Here is a 21,324-nt window from a genome sequence, read left to right as displayed (position 1 = left end):
GTCCCGGCGGGCGGGGCCCAAGCCAGTTAATCCGTCCGCAATTCGAAGCCGGCGGGGAAAGGGGTACGTCTGGGGTTGCGCTTGGTGACGGGAAGAAAGATCGATAGGTGATCAGTCTATCGATCGGCAGCCGCAAGTCAGATAACTTCAGAGGCACTCTGCAGCGCGCTCAAAGCTCTTCGACTTGGGCAGAAGTCGCGCGGAATTTTAAACGGCCAGCGAGCCAATTACTAGCAGCCACGTGTGAATAATTTAGCACTGGCCAATAGTGGGGCACAAATTTACATTCGAATAGCGGGAACTCTTTGCACCGTACATTTCTGTGCTGCAAAGAAGAAATGCATCCTGCAAAGGAAACTGCAAATTGGCGGGAACTCTCTCCTACACGCGGGTTCTCAATTGCAGCAGAACACTCTGCCGTGCAAAGGAGCTCTCATGTGGCCAGGAAATTCCATAGTGCCGAGGCACCAAAATCACTGGGTCATGACACCTGCTAGCAAAGTACATCCATTCAGGAGCATGGCAAGGGGGCTGTCCCTCTCCCCAGTCCTTTGGTTGTTCTGTGCATGTGCAATGAGGTCCAAGATCACTGCCCAATCAGCACAGGGTAGTGAGCTCTGAGCTCTCCAGCTGATCGGGATGGGCCTGCCCCAATAACTCTGGAGCCCAGAGGTTGAACGCTGCCACTATTCACCTGCCCCTTCCCTGCTAAATTTAGCAACAGCAGAAAAAAAGCAACAAGTGGAGGTACTCATGCCCTGGGCTCTGGAGCCAGTGAAAACAGGAGCTCTGGACAGATCCTGCATTGAGAGCTCACATGCACAGCCAAAGTGGGATGAAACCAAGCTGCTGCACCCCCTCTGGATCTACCCCTGCCTCCATCTTTTAGATAGAGTAATGTGACTATTATGCATCAGTGCCAGTACACAGCACCTCTATTAAAAAAGGAAGCAAAAAATAGCAACTGAAGTTAAACAGAGACTGAAGAATGTAATTACTTAAACTGAATTATGAACAGGATAAATCAAATCTTGTGGCCATGGATTTAGAATCTCAGGACTCAAAGCACGCTTTCAGCTGCATACTCTCTCATTGCACTAGGCAGAGGGACTAATGCAGAAGTGCCAGCACTGAATCACTACTAATTCTTGCAACACCAGCCTGCTTCACTGCCTTTATATGATTCTCTTCCAAGTACTGAACAGGCCCAGTCTTGCTTAGCTGTGGCTTCCACAAATGTTGAGCACATTAAGCATTAAAATAAGAGACTTTTAAAACTTTGTTTCTACAAAAAGCTCAGTATATTTATTCACTGTATTCATTACTTAACTTGGAATATCTTGATGGAATGTTTTTTTTTTCCTTCCTAACTCTTTTGAGTGTTGATATAAGACTACAACCCTAAATGATTAGCCTCATTTAGGCTGTAAAGAATTAGGCCCTTCAGAGACCTTTGCATATTAATAACCATTTCTAAGTCATTCCTGAATGCCTTCTCATTAGACAAGTGGATGGATGGAAGGAAGTGAACAAGTCCTATTTCTGCAACATGAAAAAATTAACAGGAAATCAAAATGACTTTGTTGTTACTTTAAAATAAGTTAATGCATATTTTGTACCAGCAAATATACATATACATACATACATACATACATACACACACACACACACACACACACACACACACACATATATATATATATTAATTTCCATTAACCCGGTTGAGAATCACTGGATTAAGAAATGAGAGCAAAACTGAAGAATGTTCAGTTTTCATGGATTTTATCATGGAAATGCAATTTAAAAGACTGCATTCCAAAATGGAGGTGGAATCTTTTTGGTAGGTTTTATTGGTGTGTTTTCTTGAGGAAAAACAGACAGCTGACTGTCCAATATTCATTTGCCGTTCCAGTCACTTTAGAAAGTGCACACTGTAACCAGGTTGTGTTTTACTTGTTCTGATCAGGCCTGATGAAGAATGTCTTGCATTGGAAACATAAGAACATGAGAAAGAATATAGAAACTGCAATTTACTGGGTCAGACCGTAGGTCCCTTTTGCCCAGTCTCCTGTGTCACACAGTGGCAGAGAATAGATGCTGAAAGAGAGAGTGAACTAGATACGGGGTGGGGGGGTCCCACTGTTTCTCTCCCACTTGCAGCCTCCAATATTTTGGGTCTAGGAAGTTCTGATTCAGAGGCTGTATCCTTAAAGTTTGCCTAATTCTATCCCAACTATGCAGTTGGCCCAATCAAAAACATCACCCTAAGAAATCCTTGCCTTTTTTTAAGAAAAAAAAAAAACAACTCTCAAGGACAGAGGTGACTTTATCCCTCAAAGTGGCTTATTAAACACAGCAACAAAAGCATCCAGAGGGCTACCACAGGCCCAATCCAGATGTGCCCGCATGCAAGTCCCAACGTGAGGGTAAGGATTAAAACAGCTGTGGCATGGGCAAGCCCAGAGCTGGCTTTGCTCTAGTGCCCTGGGGCAGTCACAGTTACCTGGAAGGTTTGCAGGCAAGCAGGTTCCATGTATAGCAACTTGTTCCCCTAACAGCCTGTTATGAACCCACTCTGTTGGTTCTTCAGCTTTCCCAAAGCAGCTGAACAAAGGCAAGACCCAAGCTGATGCAGTGCTGGCTAGCAGGGTCCAAGCCTCCTGTAGGGATGCACCTCCCTGCACCCAGCAGCACCAGGGAGGAGGGAACACATGGGCTGCAGCTGAACCCAAGCCTCCTCTCAGCTGAGCCCAGAGCAAAGTGCCCCCAGAGGGCAGGTGCAACCAGGCTCCACCCTGCCTGGGTGCCCTTCCCAGTCCTTTCCCCCTTGCACTCAGCTGGGTTTTCTGGCTGCAGAAAACTCCACCCTCATGCAATTCAGAGCCCACTGGGGAGGGCTTGTCCCTGCAGGCAGAATAGTCCTGGCCAGCACTCCCATGACAGCTGAGGAATTTCACCAGCTAACACCCACTCAAAAGCGACACCCATGATCCCAAGGTGGACCTTACCCTACTGTTCTCCTGCTATATGGAGTCACTGTCAGGTCTACTGTTCCCTTGCCTATTTCACAGGGCAGAACCCTGCTTCTACTCAGTCCATGGGCTGACTTTAAGGCACAGTCCATCATCTCCTATGGGAAAGGAAGGACAGGGCTTATTCATGCTGTTCGCAGAGGGAATTAGCCTGTTAGTCTAATGTCAGTCAGAAGGCAGGGTAGATTTGATTTATAGATTTCTTAAGATATACAGAGAGAGCAGAAGGTTTCATGAAGCCAAGTTCACTGCATCAGATGCTGTGAAAGGACCCCTGCTGCTCCTACAGGGGAGTGATGTATCAGGAGTATTGCTTGGACTCCAGGTTATAGCCTCTTTCTTAAATAGTTGAGAATACACAGATGGTGCAACTTGATGCAACAGCGTGACATTTCCTTCCAAATCTGTCAGTTCCAGCTATTGTAATTTCCTCATCCCACAGGATATTGCCTCACTTTTACATAAATGCAATGCATGAAATTCTCATTTCATTATACGCAATGGTTTTGTACACATACCATATCTCAGAGTCATAGAGAAGTAGGGCTGGAAGGCACTTCCAGAGATCATCCAGTCCAACCCCCTGCTTAAGGCAGGTTCAGTCCTATCCAAACCATCCCATATAACCATAATCTAAACTCTACATATGACTACCCTCAACCCTGACACAACATAGACCTAACATCCTAATCTGCCACAATTAAACCAGGAGAATGGCAGCCAATGTCCTGCTTCTATAAAATGTTGCCAACATACGCTCACGAGGTCTGGGGTATCGAGTCATGCCTCCCACTACAGAGGAAGGCACAAACTCCCACAGTCCATACCAATCTGGTCATAGGATAAAATTCCCTCCTGACCCCAAATGTGGTGATCAGTGAGACCCTAAGCAGAGGAGCAAGACCTTTAGCCAGGAACTCTGGCTTTGCTCCAAGCAGGAGAATAGGCACACCCCAGTTAAAGTCCCCAAACTTAGCTATATCCAACAACCAATGCCTCTGGGGAGGTTTAAAAACACTCTGACACATATAGCAGGAAAAAAAAAGGGGGGGAGGGCAGGAGCAACCAGCAAAGCCCAGAAGCATGGGATATACCCATGGTAGAAAATGTGCACAGCTGTGCCTAGATCATGCACAACCACTGGCTGTCCAACCTCTTTTTGACCAACTCCAGCGATAGAGAGTCCACAACTTCCTTAGGCAGTCTATTCCACTGCCCATTGGCCATACACTGGGGGTGCACATGGGTGCACATGCACCCCCTGCAAAAAGGTGCCACTGACACTGCCAGCAGTGCCTGCAGGCGGTCACCACTTGCCCCTACCCCTGCTGCCAACACCGCCAATGGCATCTGCGGGTGGTCCCCAATTGCTCCTAGCTGTCGCCGACACTGCCAGCAGCATCTGCAGGTGGTCACCACCCCTCCCCCCCCGACACTGACAGCCCTGTGGCTGCCTACAGGAGCTCACCGCCACCGTGTTCCCGCCAACAGGGCCACTGCAACCTACAGGAGCTCGCTGTGCCCCCCCAAACTCCAGCGGCACGTGGCATTCATGCTACTGCCTCACCATTCTTACAGTGAAGAAGTTTTTCTGGCTATCCAATCTAAATCTACTTTTGCTGCAACCTCAAGCCAGTGATTCACATCCTTCTCTCTGGAGCAAGAGAGAAAAGGAGTTTTCCCTCTTCTTTATGGCAGCCCTTCAAGTATTTGAAAACTGATATCCTGTCCCCTCTTAATCACCTTTTCTACAATCTGAACATGCCTAGCTCCTTCAGCCTCCTATGATTTATCTTCCAAGCCTTTGATTACCTTTGTTACCCACCTCTGGATACCCTCTAAATTCTCAATGTCCTTTATAAAAGTGGAGTCCAGAACTGCACACGCTGCTCTAGACAAGGCCTAATCAGTGCTGAGTACAGAGGCACTATCACCTCCCATGTGTTGCACCTAATGCTTCTGGTGATGCAGCCTAAAACTACATTTGCCTTTTGTGAGGCTGCTTCACACTACAGGCTCATATTGAGTGTGTGATCTATCAAAGACACCCAAGTCTTTGCCATAGTGCTGCCATCCAGCCAGGTGTCACCCATGATATATTTGTGTTTATGATTATTCCATCCAAAGTTTAGCACCATGAGCAACTGGTGCCTCCTGATATGGGGTGGGGGCGCACCAGCAGCCGATTGCCAAAACTGGAAGTGCTGCCGGCAAACCCAGAAGTGTCTCTGGTGTTTCTCTCAGCGCCCCCACAACCTTAGGGGGAGTAGCAGCTGTCGCCCCATACTACTCAGCCAGCAAGGGCCAATCTCAGAGGGGGAGCATGTGCCCCCCCATGTGTCACCTATGTGTAGCACCTTGCATTTTTCTGCACTGAACTTTATCCTGTTAGCTCTAAACCGACTTCCCAATCTGTCAAGATCCTTCTGAATTATGCTTGTATGCTCCGTGTTCATAATCCTTCCCAGTTTTGTGTGATCCACAAACTTGCTTAAAAACCGGTCTGTGCTAGCATCCAAATCGTTAATAAGCATGTTGAACGGCACCAGACCTAGCACAGGCCCTTGTGGGACTCCACTCCTGCCATTCTGACATAGACCTGTTAATAATTACCCTTTGTTTACAGCTATTGAGCCAGTTCTCTATCCATCTTGTAGTAGTTTTATGTAGACCACATTTCTCCATGTCCAAATTCCACTCTTTTCCCATTTGGTTTGTATTAAAAAGGCCTAGTTTGTTTGCTTGTTTTTAAATAAAAATCCAAGATTAAGTAAGTAGGCACCCTTTCAGCTAGTGTTTCCTAATTGTATTTATTATAATTATAAAAATAGACCCAAATATGGCTTTTCATTTTTTTTTTTAATCTACTTTTTACATCGGAGATAGAAAACATCAACTTTTGAACTTCTCATGGAGGATTTTGACCACTTGAAAGACCTGAATGGTGAAGTTAAAGGTAGGTAGAATCTAACCTTGCAGGGCTGTCACTGCCCCTGGTGGGAGGGAGAGAAAGGTTGTTAACCAAGGCAGAATTCAAAAGCTGCAATCCTAGTTTAGGCTTCCAAAGATGTCCCTGTCTGAAATATAGTCAGAGTCAGTGGGCTCCAACAGATCCAGATCATCCATCATCAGTGTAGAAGCTAGGGGAGAAATACCTGGCCTGGAAAAGAGCCAGGTGATAGGCTATATATATCACAGACAAAGAGATGATGTAGTGGGATAGCAGTTGGTTGAAGCAGACTTCAGCTGCTTGCTACAGGGTCCCTGGAGTGCAACTTACCTTAGAAGGACAGCTTGCATTCCTCTACCAGCCACAACAGAACATGGCAAGAAGCTCTCTCCAAGGAGAAAAGACCACCAAAAGCCCTGAGACAAGGTCACTGAGCTCTACTAGCATTGGAAGCCAAGGCCTGATATGAAGTTGCCGAAATATTGTTTGTATAACTACCTGTTCACTCCTTGCTGACCATGACCCATCTGGAGGGCTGAATCACAAAAACAGGTACACCTCACAAAGCTGCAGTGGCTGTTGCCAGAAGAAAAACTTATGCCACATCCAGCCACAAGAGGAGGAAGGTGGACCAGGCAGTTTAAAGCTGCCCTTCTACAGTCTCAGGCTACCTTGTTCTCCCAGGAATTGTAGCTGAGGTCTGGGTCTGAGCTGGAACTGTCTGGGCTCAGAAACTGGGCCTGAAGGTTTGATACTGCATATGGTCACAGCTTGTATTCACAAGGACAAGAGTCTGTATACCAACCTATGTTCCGCCACAAAACGGTTGAATTCTTGGCAGAGCCACACACAGGCATAGGCTAGCCGGGTGGCCGCCTGGGGCCTGGACAGAAAGGGGGCCTGAAAATAGTAATTTTTTTTTATTATGATCATCATTATCTGTGGCAAAGGGGGGCCCAATACTAAAAGTTCACTGGGGCCACCAGGAGTCTAGGTACAGTGCTGATTCTTGGACCCGTAAAAGTTGTACAGACAGATACTCTCTTCATTTTCATGAAACAGAATCCTTCACTCAAATGCAATGAAAAGACATAAACTGCTGCTCAGCTTGTTAGGCTGGTTCCAAAGCCTAAATCTCAGTTGCCTAGCTAAATGCTTCTCCAACCAGATTCTTCATTCCACTTAATATTTTAAAATGACAATCACCAGAGAGTAACATAGCACCATCTCACCAACACATCTATCTCCCTGTTGTAACAATTAACAGGAGCAGCCAGCGAGGGAAGAAATTGTGATAATACATCCAGTAGCGGAAGAGTAGTCAGCCATAACTCTCTGGAAATAAAGAGGTTTGGGGATATCACTAGAACATGATAACCATGAAATAAAGTTACAAAACTATGACACATGGTGGAACTAATAGAACTCCACCATCTATGCTGTGGTCCCACTTCCTGGCTGCTGGAGAAGGCTGAAAGCAAATAAGGAGAGGCTACCAGAAAGCCTGAAACAGAATCTCTTATAAGGGCTGTTAATGTACAATATAAGGAAATAAAATTGTCTATGATTAGTATGTTGTGGTAAAATAACTATGAATGAGTTACCTCCATGTATATACATTGGCAATATATGTATGTATATTGCTGAGCTACCAGCAGCAGCATTGTGGTCAGCTATCAGATGCACTGGTGGCTATTTTTTACCCCAACAAAGGCTGAGTTTCTAATCATATCAACTAGGGCAAAAATAAAAATATCACTAGGATAATCTAATGTAAACCTGGACCCACATAAAGAGAGAAGCAGTCGTTTTTCTTAACCTTCTTTTGTTTAATTTTCTGGGAATTGCTACTCAGCTTCTCTTTTGAAAAGATATCCTTTCAAAAGCTTTTCAATATTCTCAAAGTTCTGCTGTGTTTGGTGGTTATTCTGGTATCCTTATAATACCTTCATCTTCAGTTATGCTATTGCCCCACAAGAAGATCCTGAACTGCTCTATGGGTTCTTTGCTTGTTTGTGCTTGTAGGCTTTTGCGTGTGCAAGCTGTTGCCAATAATATGTTTGAGGTTACCCACCATTTCCCTGCCATGTCAGAGGGTGTGGGTATTATGCAACAGCTGCATAATACTGGCAACCTCAAGTAGCTGTTTGCATCATTTGCCAAGGTAACTGACTTTTGCTAAGCTCATTTTTAAAAATAAAAAGTAAAAAAGTATATATTGTATGTTCATGGACAAGTTTGTACAGGAAAATATATTTTCCTTTTCAGACCCTGTCTTGCCTGCAGGGGAAAAAGTCCTATACATTATCTTGGTTTAAAAATGGCAAAAATAAAAGATATTAAGAAATATTTAACAAACCTAAGTAGTGGCTGGCCTCTGAAGTTATTTTAAAACAGAACAGCAATCTAGGATAAGAACTTAGAAATACCAGGACTGTTTTTCACCCTCAACTACAAAGAATTACTGAATCAGACTGGCTTTAGCAACTTATTTTCAAAACAAGAAAAGGAGTTTACAATTAATGATCAGACTACTTTGCATTTACAAAGCATTCAACATCTTTAATTCCCAAAATTCCTCTTAGGTTAAGTATTATTCCCATTTAACTGGCTGGGGAACCGAAAGTTAAATCCTTGTCCCCTTTAATCAATAGGGGTTTTGCCATTGACTTAAAATGGGCCAGACTTTCCCTCTGAGTAGCCACTATTGAAAGGACTCCTTTCATGTCTCAAAATAGGAACAAGGACAACCTGTACTATTGTGGTTTTAGTTCCACATCAGTATTTGGGCTGAAATCTGTGCATGTTTGGAAAAGTGAATGACTTCCAAAACATGATGTTAAGAGATTCTTAACCTCCTCATTGTTAATCTAATCTCATTTGCTACCAAAGTAATTCCTTCCTTTTATTGTTGAAGAGCAGCATGTAGGCAAATGTATCCTCTAAACCAGGGGTGGGCAAAATGCAACCCACAGGCCGGATGTGGCCCACCAGGCCATTCTATCCAGCCCACAGGACCCCTGAAAAATTTAGAAAATTAATATTTATCTGCCCCTGGCTGCCTGTCACACGGCCCTCAATGACTTGCCAAAACTCAGCAAGCGGCTCTCTGCCTGAAATAATTGCCCGCCCCTGCTCTAAACTACCTTTGATCAAACCCAGTTCAGAGCACATTGTAGGGCTGAAGTTGCTAAGATATGTATCATGATAAAACCTCAAGTCTTACTTTTAATAATGTTGGCGAAGATTGACGCCACACCTCCTGTGAAGATTGATAAGTATAAAGCCAATTCTAAGGCTTGGATTTGCTCCTTTCAAAGAAATAACAAATGTAATGTTAGGAATCAGAACCCTTCCTATACTTATATTCCTTTCCACTGGTCTTGCTTGCTCCAACAAATTTTGACATTTGCCTCAGAGCATGACTTACTGTTATCTAGGAACTATATAATCATTTCCCACATCTGGTTAACTCTTTACCCATCTCTTCCAAATCATTTCAAAATGTCCAATAAAATTAAAGTTCAATTGCCATGATATCACTCAAATGAACCATCTCCATCTTTCACTGTTCAGTGTCGCACATGCTGCCAATAAGGTCTGTACAGCAGAGATTATTTTTCTTTAAGCTCTGAAAACAAAAACATTCTTAAGTCTTTAATCCTCAAAAGTTTCCAGTGAAACGGCACTTTTACAATGCATGAGAAATTCTGATAGTCCATCAAAAGAAAATGTGCTACCCAGAATCATTAAAATGACATGCCTCATCTTTGTCTTGTCTGAAAGGTGTGTTCAAGGTGACTGGTCGCAAAGGTAGTTCTGAAGAAGCAGAATACCTGGGTGGCATTCTGTATCGCACCTTTTTCCAAAATCTTGTACTTGTTAAGTATGATTTCTGTGTAATGTCTCCTTCCCATTGGATAGCTCCATGCTTTTGCTTAATGTATTTGATTGATTCTGGCATGTTTGTGTAGTCTATTGTTTTAGCTAGCTCAATCAAAATTACTTTAATTCCATCTCGGATGAGAGCATTGTACAAAACTAGTTGTTCTTCAGGAGAGTCCTCTAACAAATTGTAGCTTGATGTTTTTGGTTCTAAAACAATGATCAGTCTTCTGCTTTCTTTAATTGTTTCATCAACAACATTGACCACGGCTGTAAATATTATAAGGAATAATTAAAACACACCAACTTCTAAAGATATAAACATCTCTCTCTCCATTAGAAATAGATGTTTATTTTCCCTTACGCCAGCATTCTTAAAGTGACAAAGCCAATCTAAGCATAGATACAGTAATACTGATATGAAAGTGCTTATGTGAATTTATTTTACTTCAGAAAAAAAGCTATATCTGCATAAGCATGTTTATATTGTGTAATGTACCTATACTAGTCAGGTTTTGTTCATTAAAAAAGATCATCCTTATTGACACAATTATACTGTTACAAATTTAATTATAAATTGGCAATATAAAGTAAGACCTGATGCGTTTTGGGGGGCAGGGGCTTGGTTGGGGGGGGTTTTGTGGGTTTTTTGTTTTGTTTTGTTTTGGGGGGTTTTTTTGGAGTAACAGAATAAATTTTCAACATTGCAGATTAAAAACATGAATTTAAAAAGTCAACAAAAATGTAATTACCTAGACCAGGGGTGCTCAAACCCAGCTCCATGGGCCAATGCAGCCCACAGAGCCATGGCATCTGACCCATGGGGCTCCCCACAAGTCAGGAAATTTGGCAATGGAAGAGTTGTGGCAATACAGCAACGCCCCCTGCTGCCAAATTCCCAAACTCCAAGCCCTGCACAGTGGGTCAGAACCAGGTCAACCACCATTCCCCACCATCCTGTGGGTCTGGGTTGAAGCCAAGTCAAGCCCCTATCCTCCTCCTCGCAGCTGTTCAGTCTCACTGACAAGTAAGCCTTTCCTCCTTCCCTACGTACTGCTCTCCCCTTATATTTTGGCTAGCCTGGAGGAGCTGCTCCTAGGATCCCATCTCTGACCATGACTATATATTCCAAAGTGAGTTGGGAACAGACTGCTGCCTAATGAAAATGGTAAGAATAACACCACAAGGGAGCACTAGGGGCAGACCTCAACATTGTCTATGGAATCAGGGAAGAATGGTGTATCATGAGAACAGACAGATTAGGCAATTTAACTGAATCTGAACTGGAAGTTAACTTAACTGAATCTTCTCAAAAAGAGGCAAAGATGTACAAAATGTCAAGGTCCCGACTAAGATTTAGAAAGGAACTTAGGCACAGCAGAAATCAGTGTTCCCACACCTCAGAATTAGACACCTAATACTACAAGTAAAATTTGCAAACTTGAGTTAGGCACCTACATGCCACATATTTTAAACTAGGAGAGAGAGGCACTCTTAATACAATGGGGGAGTACTCTTAAACCATCCAATAGGAAGGGATGATGGGAGGGTGAGTTTGAAATCGTGCCTCTCCCCTGGACTTGGACTACAACTAAGCACATGTGTGAAACAGATTCACATCCCCAAATCCCCACCTATACTAGATAGCTTAAGGCTGCCAGGAGATGTTAATTTAGTCACATCAATAAGATCTAACTTTATCCTGGATCCCACAAATCCAGGGTGTGGTCTGAGAGTGGTCAGGCACTGGAACAGGCTACCTAGAGAAGCTGTGGAATCACCATGCCTGGAAACTTTCAAGAGCAGATTGTACAGATACTTGGCTGGGATGGTTTAGTCAGAGATGATTCTGCCTTGAGCAGAGGGCTGGACTAGATGCCCTTGTGAGGTGCCTTCCAGCCCTACTTTCCTGTGATCCTATATTCCTAAATCATGTGTTGTGCCATGCCAGACTTGTATGAAAGGATGCATGGTTTTGGGGATAAATCTCTCAGACCCCATCACATATGGCCAGACCTTTAAAGCTGCACCACGCAGCCCAATGACAGGATTTAGACTTGGATCCTAGGTCCCTGCTCAGCCTGAAAGGGTTCAAACCCACACCTCCCACATCCCAGAAAAGTGCTAGTCTGGCCTGAAGATATTCTCCATCTCTCATGTTGCAGCTGGGCCACCGTGCAGCCACACACGCACAATTCATGGAGCCAAAAAGAGAATACAAACAAGAGAGGCTGGTTCTGTAGCCCAGGAATAAGGACAGTCACTATGGATTACACAGCAGGGAAGTTCTGGGCTATAGTCTCTGTTCCCAATCCAGAAGTGATAGTGGCTGCTGAAGTAAATGGTGGCAGCTGGTAGTAGGCATGCTCTAAGCACACCTATCAGACTGGGGCCCTTTTTGGACTCTGATGCAGGGCATCTAGTTTAGGAATCTCAAATATCTTTAGGCATACATTAGATGCCTAATTATTCAGCTCAACCAAGATGGGCATGCACACTATGTGAACTTTAAGTACCTAAACAGATTTACCAGTGCAAATCTGTGTGTGTTTGGGTCTGTGTGTGTTTGCGGGGGGGGGAAGACGACAACAGGGTCCTTAGGTTATATCTACATAGGGTTAGGCAGCACTGTGAAAAATATACCTGAGCTTTGTGTATCCATGCTAGCTCCTGAGTGAGAATGAGAAGAGCATTTTTACTGAGAAACAAGGACTTATTAACTTGGCATGTACCGGAAGAATATAGATGTAGCGATAGCAAACCTTACTTCAAATGGGCTAGTCCTACTGCTGAGAAGTTCAGAAGAGGGGGAAAATGTTTGAACCATATGCCTCCCACACCTAGTACATGATACAATCTGTGGTTCTATGACCTAGCATGAAATGCTCTTGCCTTATTTTAACATCCAATAAAAATTATGTGAAACTCAGTCATAGCTTTATTTTAAAGACAATGATTTTCCATTTTACCTTTTCCTGGTAAATCATCCCTTCCAAATATAAAAAGCGTATATCCACATTGTCTCTCTAAGACCTCAGGAAGCACCCTGAGCACAAAGCTATCTGTTACACAGCTGCAGGTGACTTTGCTGGATTTTGGATACAACACGTATGCATCATATATCTTCCCATCTGAAACTGAACAGAAAATAATTACCATAAACGTGTTTTTTCCCCACCACTTGTGCTTTAAATTTTACTCCAGAAGCTATTTGGCTAAGACATCAAATACTCAGCATAGCTATGTAACAATCCATATTAAATACTTCAATTGCAGTTAATTATTCAGTCAAGTATGAAATTGCCCAAATATGCTGTTTATTATCTAATATGGAAAAATACTGAGACTTACAAGACTGTTTAGGACCTCTTCAACATTTCCTATCTTGATAGCCCCCCACTTTTAGTTCTAACACTGAGCAACTAATTGTCTTACAATGGCACCCCATAAGCTGCTGGTGACATCAGGCTTTTATTACAAGATCTGGTCTGTAGTTGGGAGTATTGTAGTTAAAACACTTGCTGTTAAAAATGTCCTCATTAAAGCAGGGAATAGGCACAGACAAAGAGATGGGTTGTGTTTCTATCAGATCTTCATACCCACTTATTTCTACATGTAAAAGCCAGTGTCTGCTAAACATACAAGGCCTTTCACGCCCTCTGATTAGAGTACATTCAGTCCCAAATTTTCCAGAGGCAGACTCGCTTTGTGCTTTCACATTTTGGCACCAGCAAAACTGCTCTATTTTTTTCTCCACCCAAAATGAATCATCTTACAGTTCAAATTGTAAACGTTTCTAGCAAGCACACTTTCTCCCATGCTGCCCCATCTCTAATAGGTGCTTTCTGCCAATGCTTACAAAACGACACTATTGTTCTTCAAATCCCTTCTTTTCTAAAAAAGTCGGCTACTAGTGTGCTGCTTGAGTGAGAACCTGAGGGAAACTATTTACATACAAAAATGTCACCTGATAGGGATAAGCCAATTACTAGAGATCCAAGTGAAGATGATGGGGACATGAAGTTGGCTTGAGGAGAAAGAGAGGAGGCTGCACAGACCACTCAAAATTTACAGATGCTGAAGAGCAGGAGAGCAGACAACTCATAGAAGAACAGGACTAAGAGGAAATAGTGGTAAAGATTAGCTACTGAAGGAGAAAGTTGAGGATGAGGTATGCTGCACCAGAGAATGAGGAGCAGACAGCCAATGAAGTGACAAAGAGGAAAAGAAGAGCAACCAGGCTTTCAAGGAGAAAGGAAGAGACAGTGGAGATAGCAAGGGACACAGAATCTGAGGAGATAATGACAGAGAAAACAGAAGACAAAGATCTGCGCACACACTGAAAAACAAAAGATATCAGAGAGTCACTCCAACACAAGGAAAAATTAGGTTTTTGTTACTAAGGCTTCTTAAGGAGAACAGGCCAGTTATCAGAGTGGATCCACAGAAGAGAAGCATGTGCTGTCTTTCTGAAGCAAAGATACAAGGTGCAGACTGGAGGCTGAAAAAGCTTCCTAATGGTAGCAAGGAAAAATTCATCAACTGACCTTCATGTTGGGATACAAGACCAGATTCAACCATATTCCCCCTGGAATTGAACAAGGACAACTCTATGCAAACCTGAAGAAGATGATTAAATAAGCAGAGGCTCAGCTGATCTTCAGTGGAATCCTTTCACTTCCAAGAGAATAATGGCAAAGATGCAACAGGATAACAAAGATCAACAGATGGCTCCAGGACTGTTGCTATGATGGAGTCTTTGACATATTTGATCACTGGGAAACATTCATGGAAAAAAGATTTACTCTACCTGAGTGGAGCCTTCTGGGATTCAGGTCAGTGCAACCAATAAGAACTTTCAACTGGTGGAAGTAGCTTGGGAGAAACCTGTATAATCTCCATACCTAGTTTTAATATAAACTAAAAGAAAAATTTGGATAAATAAGGATAAGGCAATGGATAAATGAATGGACAAAAGACAAACGGAAAGAAAGTTGGACAACAAGCAGACAAAACAGTATTATTTGAAGAAAATAGTAATTAGTTAAAAAAAAACCCTTGTATTTAATGCAGACAGAAAATTAAATGAGGTTAGAGAATCACTGAAGTGTTTCTACAGTAATACAAGAAGCCTCAATCAAAAATAGAGAAACCAGAACTTCTGGTGCAGGACGTGAAACCAGTTATTATAGGGATAACAAAAATATGATAGGAGAGCACTCAAAATTGGCATATAGGTACTGAAGGATAAACACAATTTGGAGAAAATGGAAATAAGGGTAAAAAATAGTAGGGTGGCATATTGCAGTAATGCTATAAAGAAATAAGAAAAGGTTGCATAAACCAAATACAAGCCATTTGGGTCAAAAACGCTTTGGGGAAGGATTATAAAAGAGGCTGTGGTGGCTGGGACTCGCAGTAGACCTCCTTTCCCCCTCTCCTTCTTCAGATCTGACCTGAGTATAACTAGGCTTCTCTAAAATAACTGACACAAATACTACCAGAAGTGCTATCCTTATAGAAAACTAGCTTCCTAGCTACAGGTTGGAAGACAAATGCTACTAATGATGGTAGCGCCCAAGTCTTCCTAGATATAACACCTGACAGATTTCTTCCTATTCAAAGAACACAGGAAGGAACTATAGAAAAATCTGGTCTTAGAAAATAATCTTGGATCAAGTGACCCCCAAGCATTTTTAGTTTAAATTAAATGGAAGGAAAAAATGTGTCTATACCTAAGCTTTTCCATTTCAAAATGCTGAGAAATTAAGGACACTAATGATGTTCTGAAGAGCTCCAAGACTTGAACATGGAAAAGGCTTAGAATCAAGGTCAAAATGAAAAACTGTCTAAATCTTACAGCTAAACACGTGGAAAAAAAATGTCACCTCAAAGGGTATTAGGAGTAAAAACTACTGAAATTAGTGGGGGGGGGGGGGGGGAAATGACATTTTCTTTGCTCATCAAATATGTCCTAGAGATCAAAAGTCAAAGTAAATGAAACAGTAAAAGGTTCTTTAGCCATATACATTTTAAAAAACATGCTGTAGAACTGTGCTACTGTAAAGAAAAAAGAAAATAAAGATGACCTAATTATGGCACCAAAATTAAATGAATGTTTTTTTTCATTGTTCCTACTAAGAAATGAGATGGTGAGTGAGGGAGGCAAAGGGGGAGGCAAAGGCAGGATGTCTAATAAGAGTGAGAGTGTAGAAAAGAAAATTACAATATCCAAGGCAGAAAGAAAACTCAACAATCTTAGTATGCTGCAGCTGAGCCAACTGAATAATCTCTATCCTAGAACAGTAAAAGAATTAGCACATGAAATTAAAAGTCTGCTAAATGGATTGTTTTTAAATAAATGGTATCAAGTTATGAATGGTACCATATAATTAAAGAATAGCAAATATATTAACTGTATACAAGATTTTGAAGGCATGATTAGAGGTAAATGGAAAAATGGGATAAAATTCAGAAGAGTTTTACTAAGGGCAGAGTATGCCAGACAAATGTGGTATCTTTAAGGATATAGCTACCGTTGTTTAGAAAAATCAGTTGATCAGGCAAACTAGAGAAGGGGAGAGATTAGGATGAAAATCTTAATATGGGTAAGAAACTGTCTAAAGGGAAGATAACAACAGGTAATCAGGTCGTGCAGAAAATGGAAGTACCAGACTGGAGGCATGGTATTAGCGATTGGTCTCATTTGATATTTTTATTAGTGATGCTGGACTATGCTAGTGAAATCAATAGCACTGTAAAGTTGGGAGGCATCTTCAACACAAGGAGGATCAGCATATTATACAGAAACAATCAGATGAACTTGAGGACTTGGCTGGGATAAAATTTAAGAGGATGATGTGCAAGGTCATGCAGTTTGATACAAATAGGAAAAAAGTTCTGGAGGAGGCTCACAGTTTGGAATAAGAGAAGCCTAGGTACAGAAGTCAGTCACAGGATGCTTAAGATGCGGCTATAAAAAAGCCAAGGGTGATTGGATGCATCAGAAAGGTATTGCTGAAAAAAAGGAGAGAGAGAGACAAAATAATTTATATTTTTGCAAAAGATGTGCATCTCTCCAGAATACCAGGAGACAAACAGCAGAGAGGGAGAAGAGTTGTTTAAGCTAAAGGACAATGCTCAGACAAAATCAGATAGGTGTAACCTAACCACAAATAAATTTAGGTTAAGAATCATATAAGGTTGTAGAATAGTATTTCTATGCACTAGGGAAGCCTAATGGTTTTCATGATGGAGCCTTACAAATTTATGAAAGAACGTATGTGGTTGTCTGTATCAAATGACTCTGGACTCCGTGACACAGGGAAGACTCTTTGAATCCTGTGTTCCTATGAGAATTCTGGACTTGGGGTGTTACCACAATACAAATAATAAGCATAATTCATCAACATCACTGAGATAGCCACTATCAGGTATCTGGCAAGGAAAAAAAAAAATAATAAAGAATGCAGATCTTTCTTAAATGTTTATAAAAATATGCAAGAGAAAATAGTGCCTACTGTCTACCAAAAAAAGATGGTGGGCAAAAATTTAAACAACAAATCTAGCGCTGAATCTTTTAATTCTCTTCCCTCCTAAACAGATCTAAAAAGGCAAAGGAACCTTTTACTGTCTTAATAAATCCTGGAATTGTACACCATGTACTCTATGACTACACAGACACATACCTTCTTTATTCAGAAAAGGTCCACAGGACTTTCGATACCAAAGCACAATGTCAATTTTTAAAAGCTTGTAGATTAATATGGCAACAACTATTAGAAACACCAATGAAAGGAATCCGCCAATCAAGTATCCTTGAATATTTCGAGCTATAACAAGGGAAAAGTATAAAGATGACTCTTCAGCATACATCATTTTTGAAACATTCAAACAAATGCTCTACAATTCTGAAGCTTTGAGCTATATGCATTTTTTAATTCGGGCCATAATTGAATACATAATTCATAATAAGTAATCCAATATCTATCTTCTCATCTTTTGCTCATGAATTATCTGTGATCTTCTTGTATGTATTCTTTATTCTAAATTATTTGATAAAAAATGGCTGCAAAAAAATTATAGGTCTGTTTGTAAGCAGTATATTGCATGCATTAATACTTGAAATTTAATCTGTTTTGACTGAACAGAAGTATGTTTTAATTTCTCAGCTGAAGAACCATGTTTCTTATGATCAAATCTAAGACATTATGGAATCTCTCTTAAACTTGCTATTTTGATGAACATATCTGGACAGTAGATTCATTGTTCAGTGTTCCATACACGTTGTTCACACTTACACTGGCATAAATCTAAAACAACTCCTTTAACATGATGATGCAACCCCAGATTTATTATAATTTTATTAATAAATTACAATAATATATTCTATAGCTTTATTTATCCATATAATTATACTATTTTTTCACATTCCCTTTTCAATGCATTAATCATACCTTCTTTTGTAAATTTATTCTGGTCAGTACATAAATGTCTTACCTGGCCTTTGTAATACAATGTATGCTGAAACTTTGCCAGCACGACACACAAAGTGGTGTCCATAATCTTCACGCTTCACTTCCGTAATGTTCAGCCTCAGAATAGAGAACATGTGGTCCGCAAAGAAAGAGTCTTCTCTATCAAAAAATATGGTAACCACAACAATAAAAGCTGTTTTCAAACAAAGAAAATATTCCTGGTATAGTGTTAATATATTTTAATTTCATGATTGTCTGAAATTTATCTTAATCTTTTCAAAGTATGCTGACAAATGGAGTCTAAGTAATAATTAATTATTTGTATTGTAGTAGCAGCTTGGACAGTTTCCAACGGCCTGATTAAACTTGTCAACGTACAATTTACTATCAATAAAACAATGCCACTGCCCCCAAAACCTACAGTCAAATAGACAAGAATTGTATCTATGCTGTCACTGCCTAATGAGATAAAGATCAAGCAGTTACACATAGAGAGACATGGCTACTATAGTGTCATCAACTCACAATGTTATTGAAAGTCTCATAATATTGGGCATCTTTCTTAGTCAGCTCCTGCAATTAAGACATCCCTGAGAATTTCTGGCTTATAAAAAAATTCCAATCTTCCAGTAAAAGAAAAGCTTGAAACGTTGAAAAGTGTATTCCAAAAGTTCACAAAATAGAAGGCTAAAATAAATCAATAAAGTAATTGGTTCTTTTTATCTCATGATTTTTTAGATAGTTTCATGCTGTTTTAGATGTTCAACTCATGATTTTAGAACACTTGAGTTGGCAATTCCACTAGCATTCTCTTTTGTCATACAAACCCATTGGATAGATTTGCTCAAAAAACTCCTGCACTTAACTTAGGATTCAGCCATACAGCGAAACCATGCTAAGAAGTGCCATATCCTCTCCAAGAGCACTAGATCCTAAAACTGAAGCATGGCAGCCATAAATATGCAGTGTCAAAAAAACCCTCCTGGTGTCAGAAAACCCTATCATGGTGCTAATTAGCAGTGCAGCAAGTGCCTGCATGTGCAGTACCACAAACCACATGTACACATTCGTCCATTGTTTTGTGAAGCAATACCTACTCCAGTACCTGTATTACTTTTTTGTTAGAATCAATTACAAAGTTTAATATGATTTCTAGAAATCACAGAAAAGGGATTTATCATGTAAAGCAAAAGCAGTCATTAAAAGTCTTAAAGGTATCTTCTTACATTTTAACCAGTGATCTACCAATAAACATTCTGATAGGCTAATATACTTACTGATCTTCCTCTCTTATTCTTTTGTTAAAAAAATAATTGACTAAAGAATTATTGAATTTCCAGGATATAGCAATTGAATAATCTTTGAAACTTGATACATTGCAGTCTATGATGAGACTGGACCCTGGAGAAGAAAAAGTATTAGGAAATGGCAAGAACCACCATTAATTCTGCATAAACAAGTCTACTCATGTGACCAACAGTAAATATTTAAAGGAACACAAGAAACGGTTTTCAGAATCGTGAAACTTTAGCACATTCCTCAGATCATCAACTGTTTTCTTCACCAGAATTTACCTGACATGTTACAAAGACTTCACTGACTTAATTCTTCTAAAAGATAAATAGTTGATTCTGTTCTGACCAAAATCATCATCATCGCTTCTTAAATTCAACACATCTATGAGTAAAGTTATTTTTTCTTTTAAATTACAGCTTGAAACAACTGACTCTGCAAATCAAAGGCAAATATTGAAGCAAAATAGTACACGCTTTAGTCAGAAGCTTGAGATAGCTCTAGCAGGTGATGAAGAATGACAAATGCAAAATATTTCCATCCACAAAAACTGAGAGACTTAACTATACTAAGAACCTTGACAGTTTCTGCATTTGCCATCTGACCTAGATACGGTATATCAAAAAGGCCAAATCATCCTTGCAAAACATTTTTAAGTGTGCTGGACAGACCTTTACTGCAAAACTAATTACTACATTAATTGAAAGCAGAAATCCAGAACCACTTACATAACACATAGCACATACAAGATGACTTGCCCTATGAATTTACAATCCATACAATAAATACACAAAGCAAGGGGAGATATCAAGCAAAAAAGCAGAATGAATGATGTTTGTTAGCCACATGATATTTACTTGAAATACCTGGCCACAGGTATTTCAAGTAAAGGGTATTTAAAGTAAAGGTAAGGGGGCTCCAGGTCCTTGACCACCTGGGTGATAGCGATCATCGCTTGCTGAAATTCATCATCCAGCGCAGGGTGACAAGGGCCTGCAGTAAGGCAGTAGCCCTAGACTTCAAGAGGGCCAACTTCAAGGAGTTGAGGAGATTGGTGGGAGAGGCACTGGGGTTCTCGAGGGAAGGGGAACTCAGTGCCCAAGATGAGCGGTCATTCCTTCAGGAGACGATACTCAGGGCCCAAGAGGTGACGATCCCAACTAGAAGCAAGGGGGGAAAAGAGTGCCCAAAAGCCTCCCTGGCTCACCAAGGATGTCCGGGAATGTCTGGTTGCCAAAAAGGCGGTGTACACCCGGTGGAAAGGGGGGGCGATCTCCAAAGAGGAGTATACCTCCACTGCTCGGGCCTGTAGGGGGGCTGTTAGGAAAGTTAAGGCGGACATAGAGCTAGGACTAGCATCCAAGATCAAAGATAATAAAAAGTCCTTTTTCAAATATATAGGGAGGATGAAGAAGGCGCCGGGAAATGTGGGGCCCCTGCAAGATACGCTGGGCAATCTGGTGGTCGCGCCAGAGGAGAAGGCAGACCTCTTTAACAAATTCTTCACCTCCATTTTCTTGTGCAGGGACAGGGACTCCCCCACCGTGATTCAAGATGGACTCGAGGGGAATGCTTCAAGACCTAAGGTTGAGGAGGACCAGGTTAGAGTGCTACTGGAGGGGCTGGACATGTTCAAATCAGCAGGTCCAGATGCTCTCCACCCCAGGGTGTTGAGGGAGCTAGCAGG

At 41.3% G+C, this 21,324-nt stretch overlaps 1 protein-coding gene across 7 annotated transcripts in view; it reads right to left on the bottom strand.

Annotated features, from left to right (window-relative positions):
- Positions 1-9,059: 9,059 nt before the first annotated feature.
- Positions 9,060-21,324, bottom strand: part of LOC102378316 (interleukin-1 receptor-like 2) — a 33,447-nt gene continuing 21,182 nt past the window's right edge. For 6 of the 7 annotated variants that reach the window (XM_014523603.2, XM_025213189.1, XM_014523602.2 and 3 more), the window contains 5 exons: positions 19,622-19,745; positions 18,367-18,503; positions 17,556-17,699; positions 12,837-13,004; positions 9,060-10,137 (listed from right to left, as the gene is read on the bottom strand). In XM_014523603.2, the coding sequence (XP_014379089.1) occupies positions 9,719-10,137; positions 12,837-13,004; positions 17,556-17,699; positions 18,367-18,503; positions 19,622-19,745 (992 nt within the window). In that variant the 3' untranslated portion in view covers positions 9,060-9,718. The remainder of the gene's footprint in view (positions 10,138-12,836; positions 13,005-17,555; positions 17,700-18,366; positions 18,504-19,621; positions 19,746-21,324) is intronic. The other variant, XM_014523601.2, reaches the window with a different exon arrangement.

The sequence above is a fragment of the Alligator sinensis genome, unplaced genomic scaffold (assembly GCF_000455745.1).
Source record: "Alligator sinensis unplaced genomic scaffold, ASM45574v1 scaffold680_1, whole genome shotgun sequence".
Taxonomy (NCBI): Eukaryota; Metazoa; Chordata; order Crocodylia; family Alligatoridae; genus Alligator; species Alligator sinensis.
The sequence above is the reverse complement of the archived record's forward strand: the minus strand, read 5'-3'. Positions and strand labels throughout refer to the sequence as shown.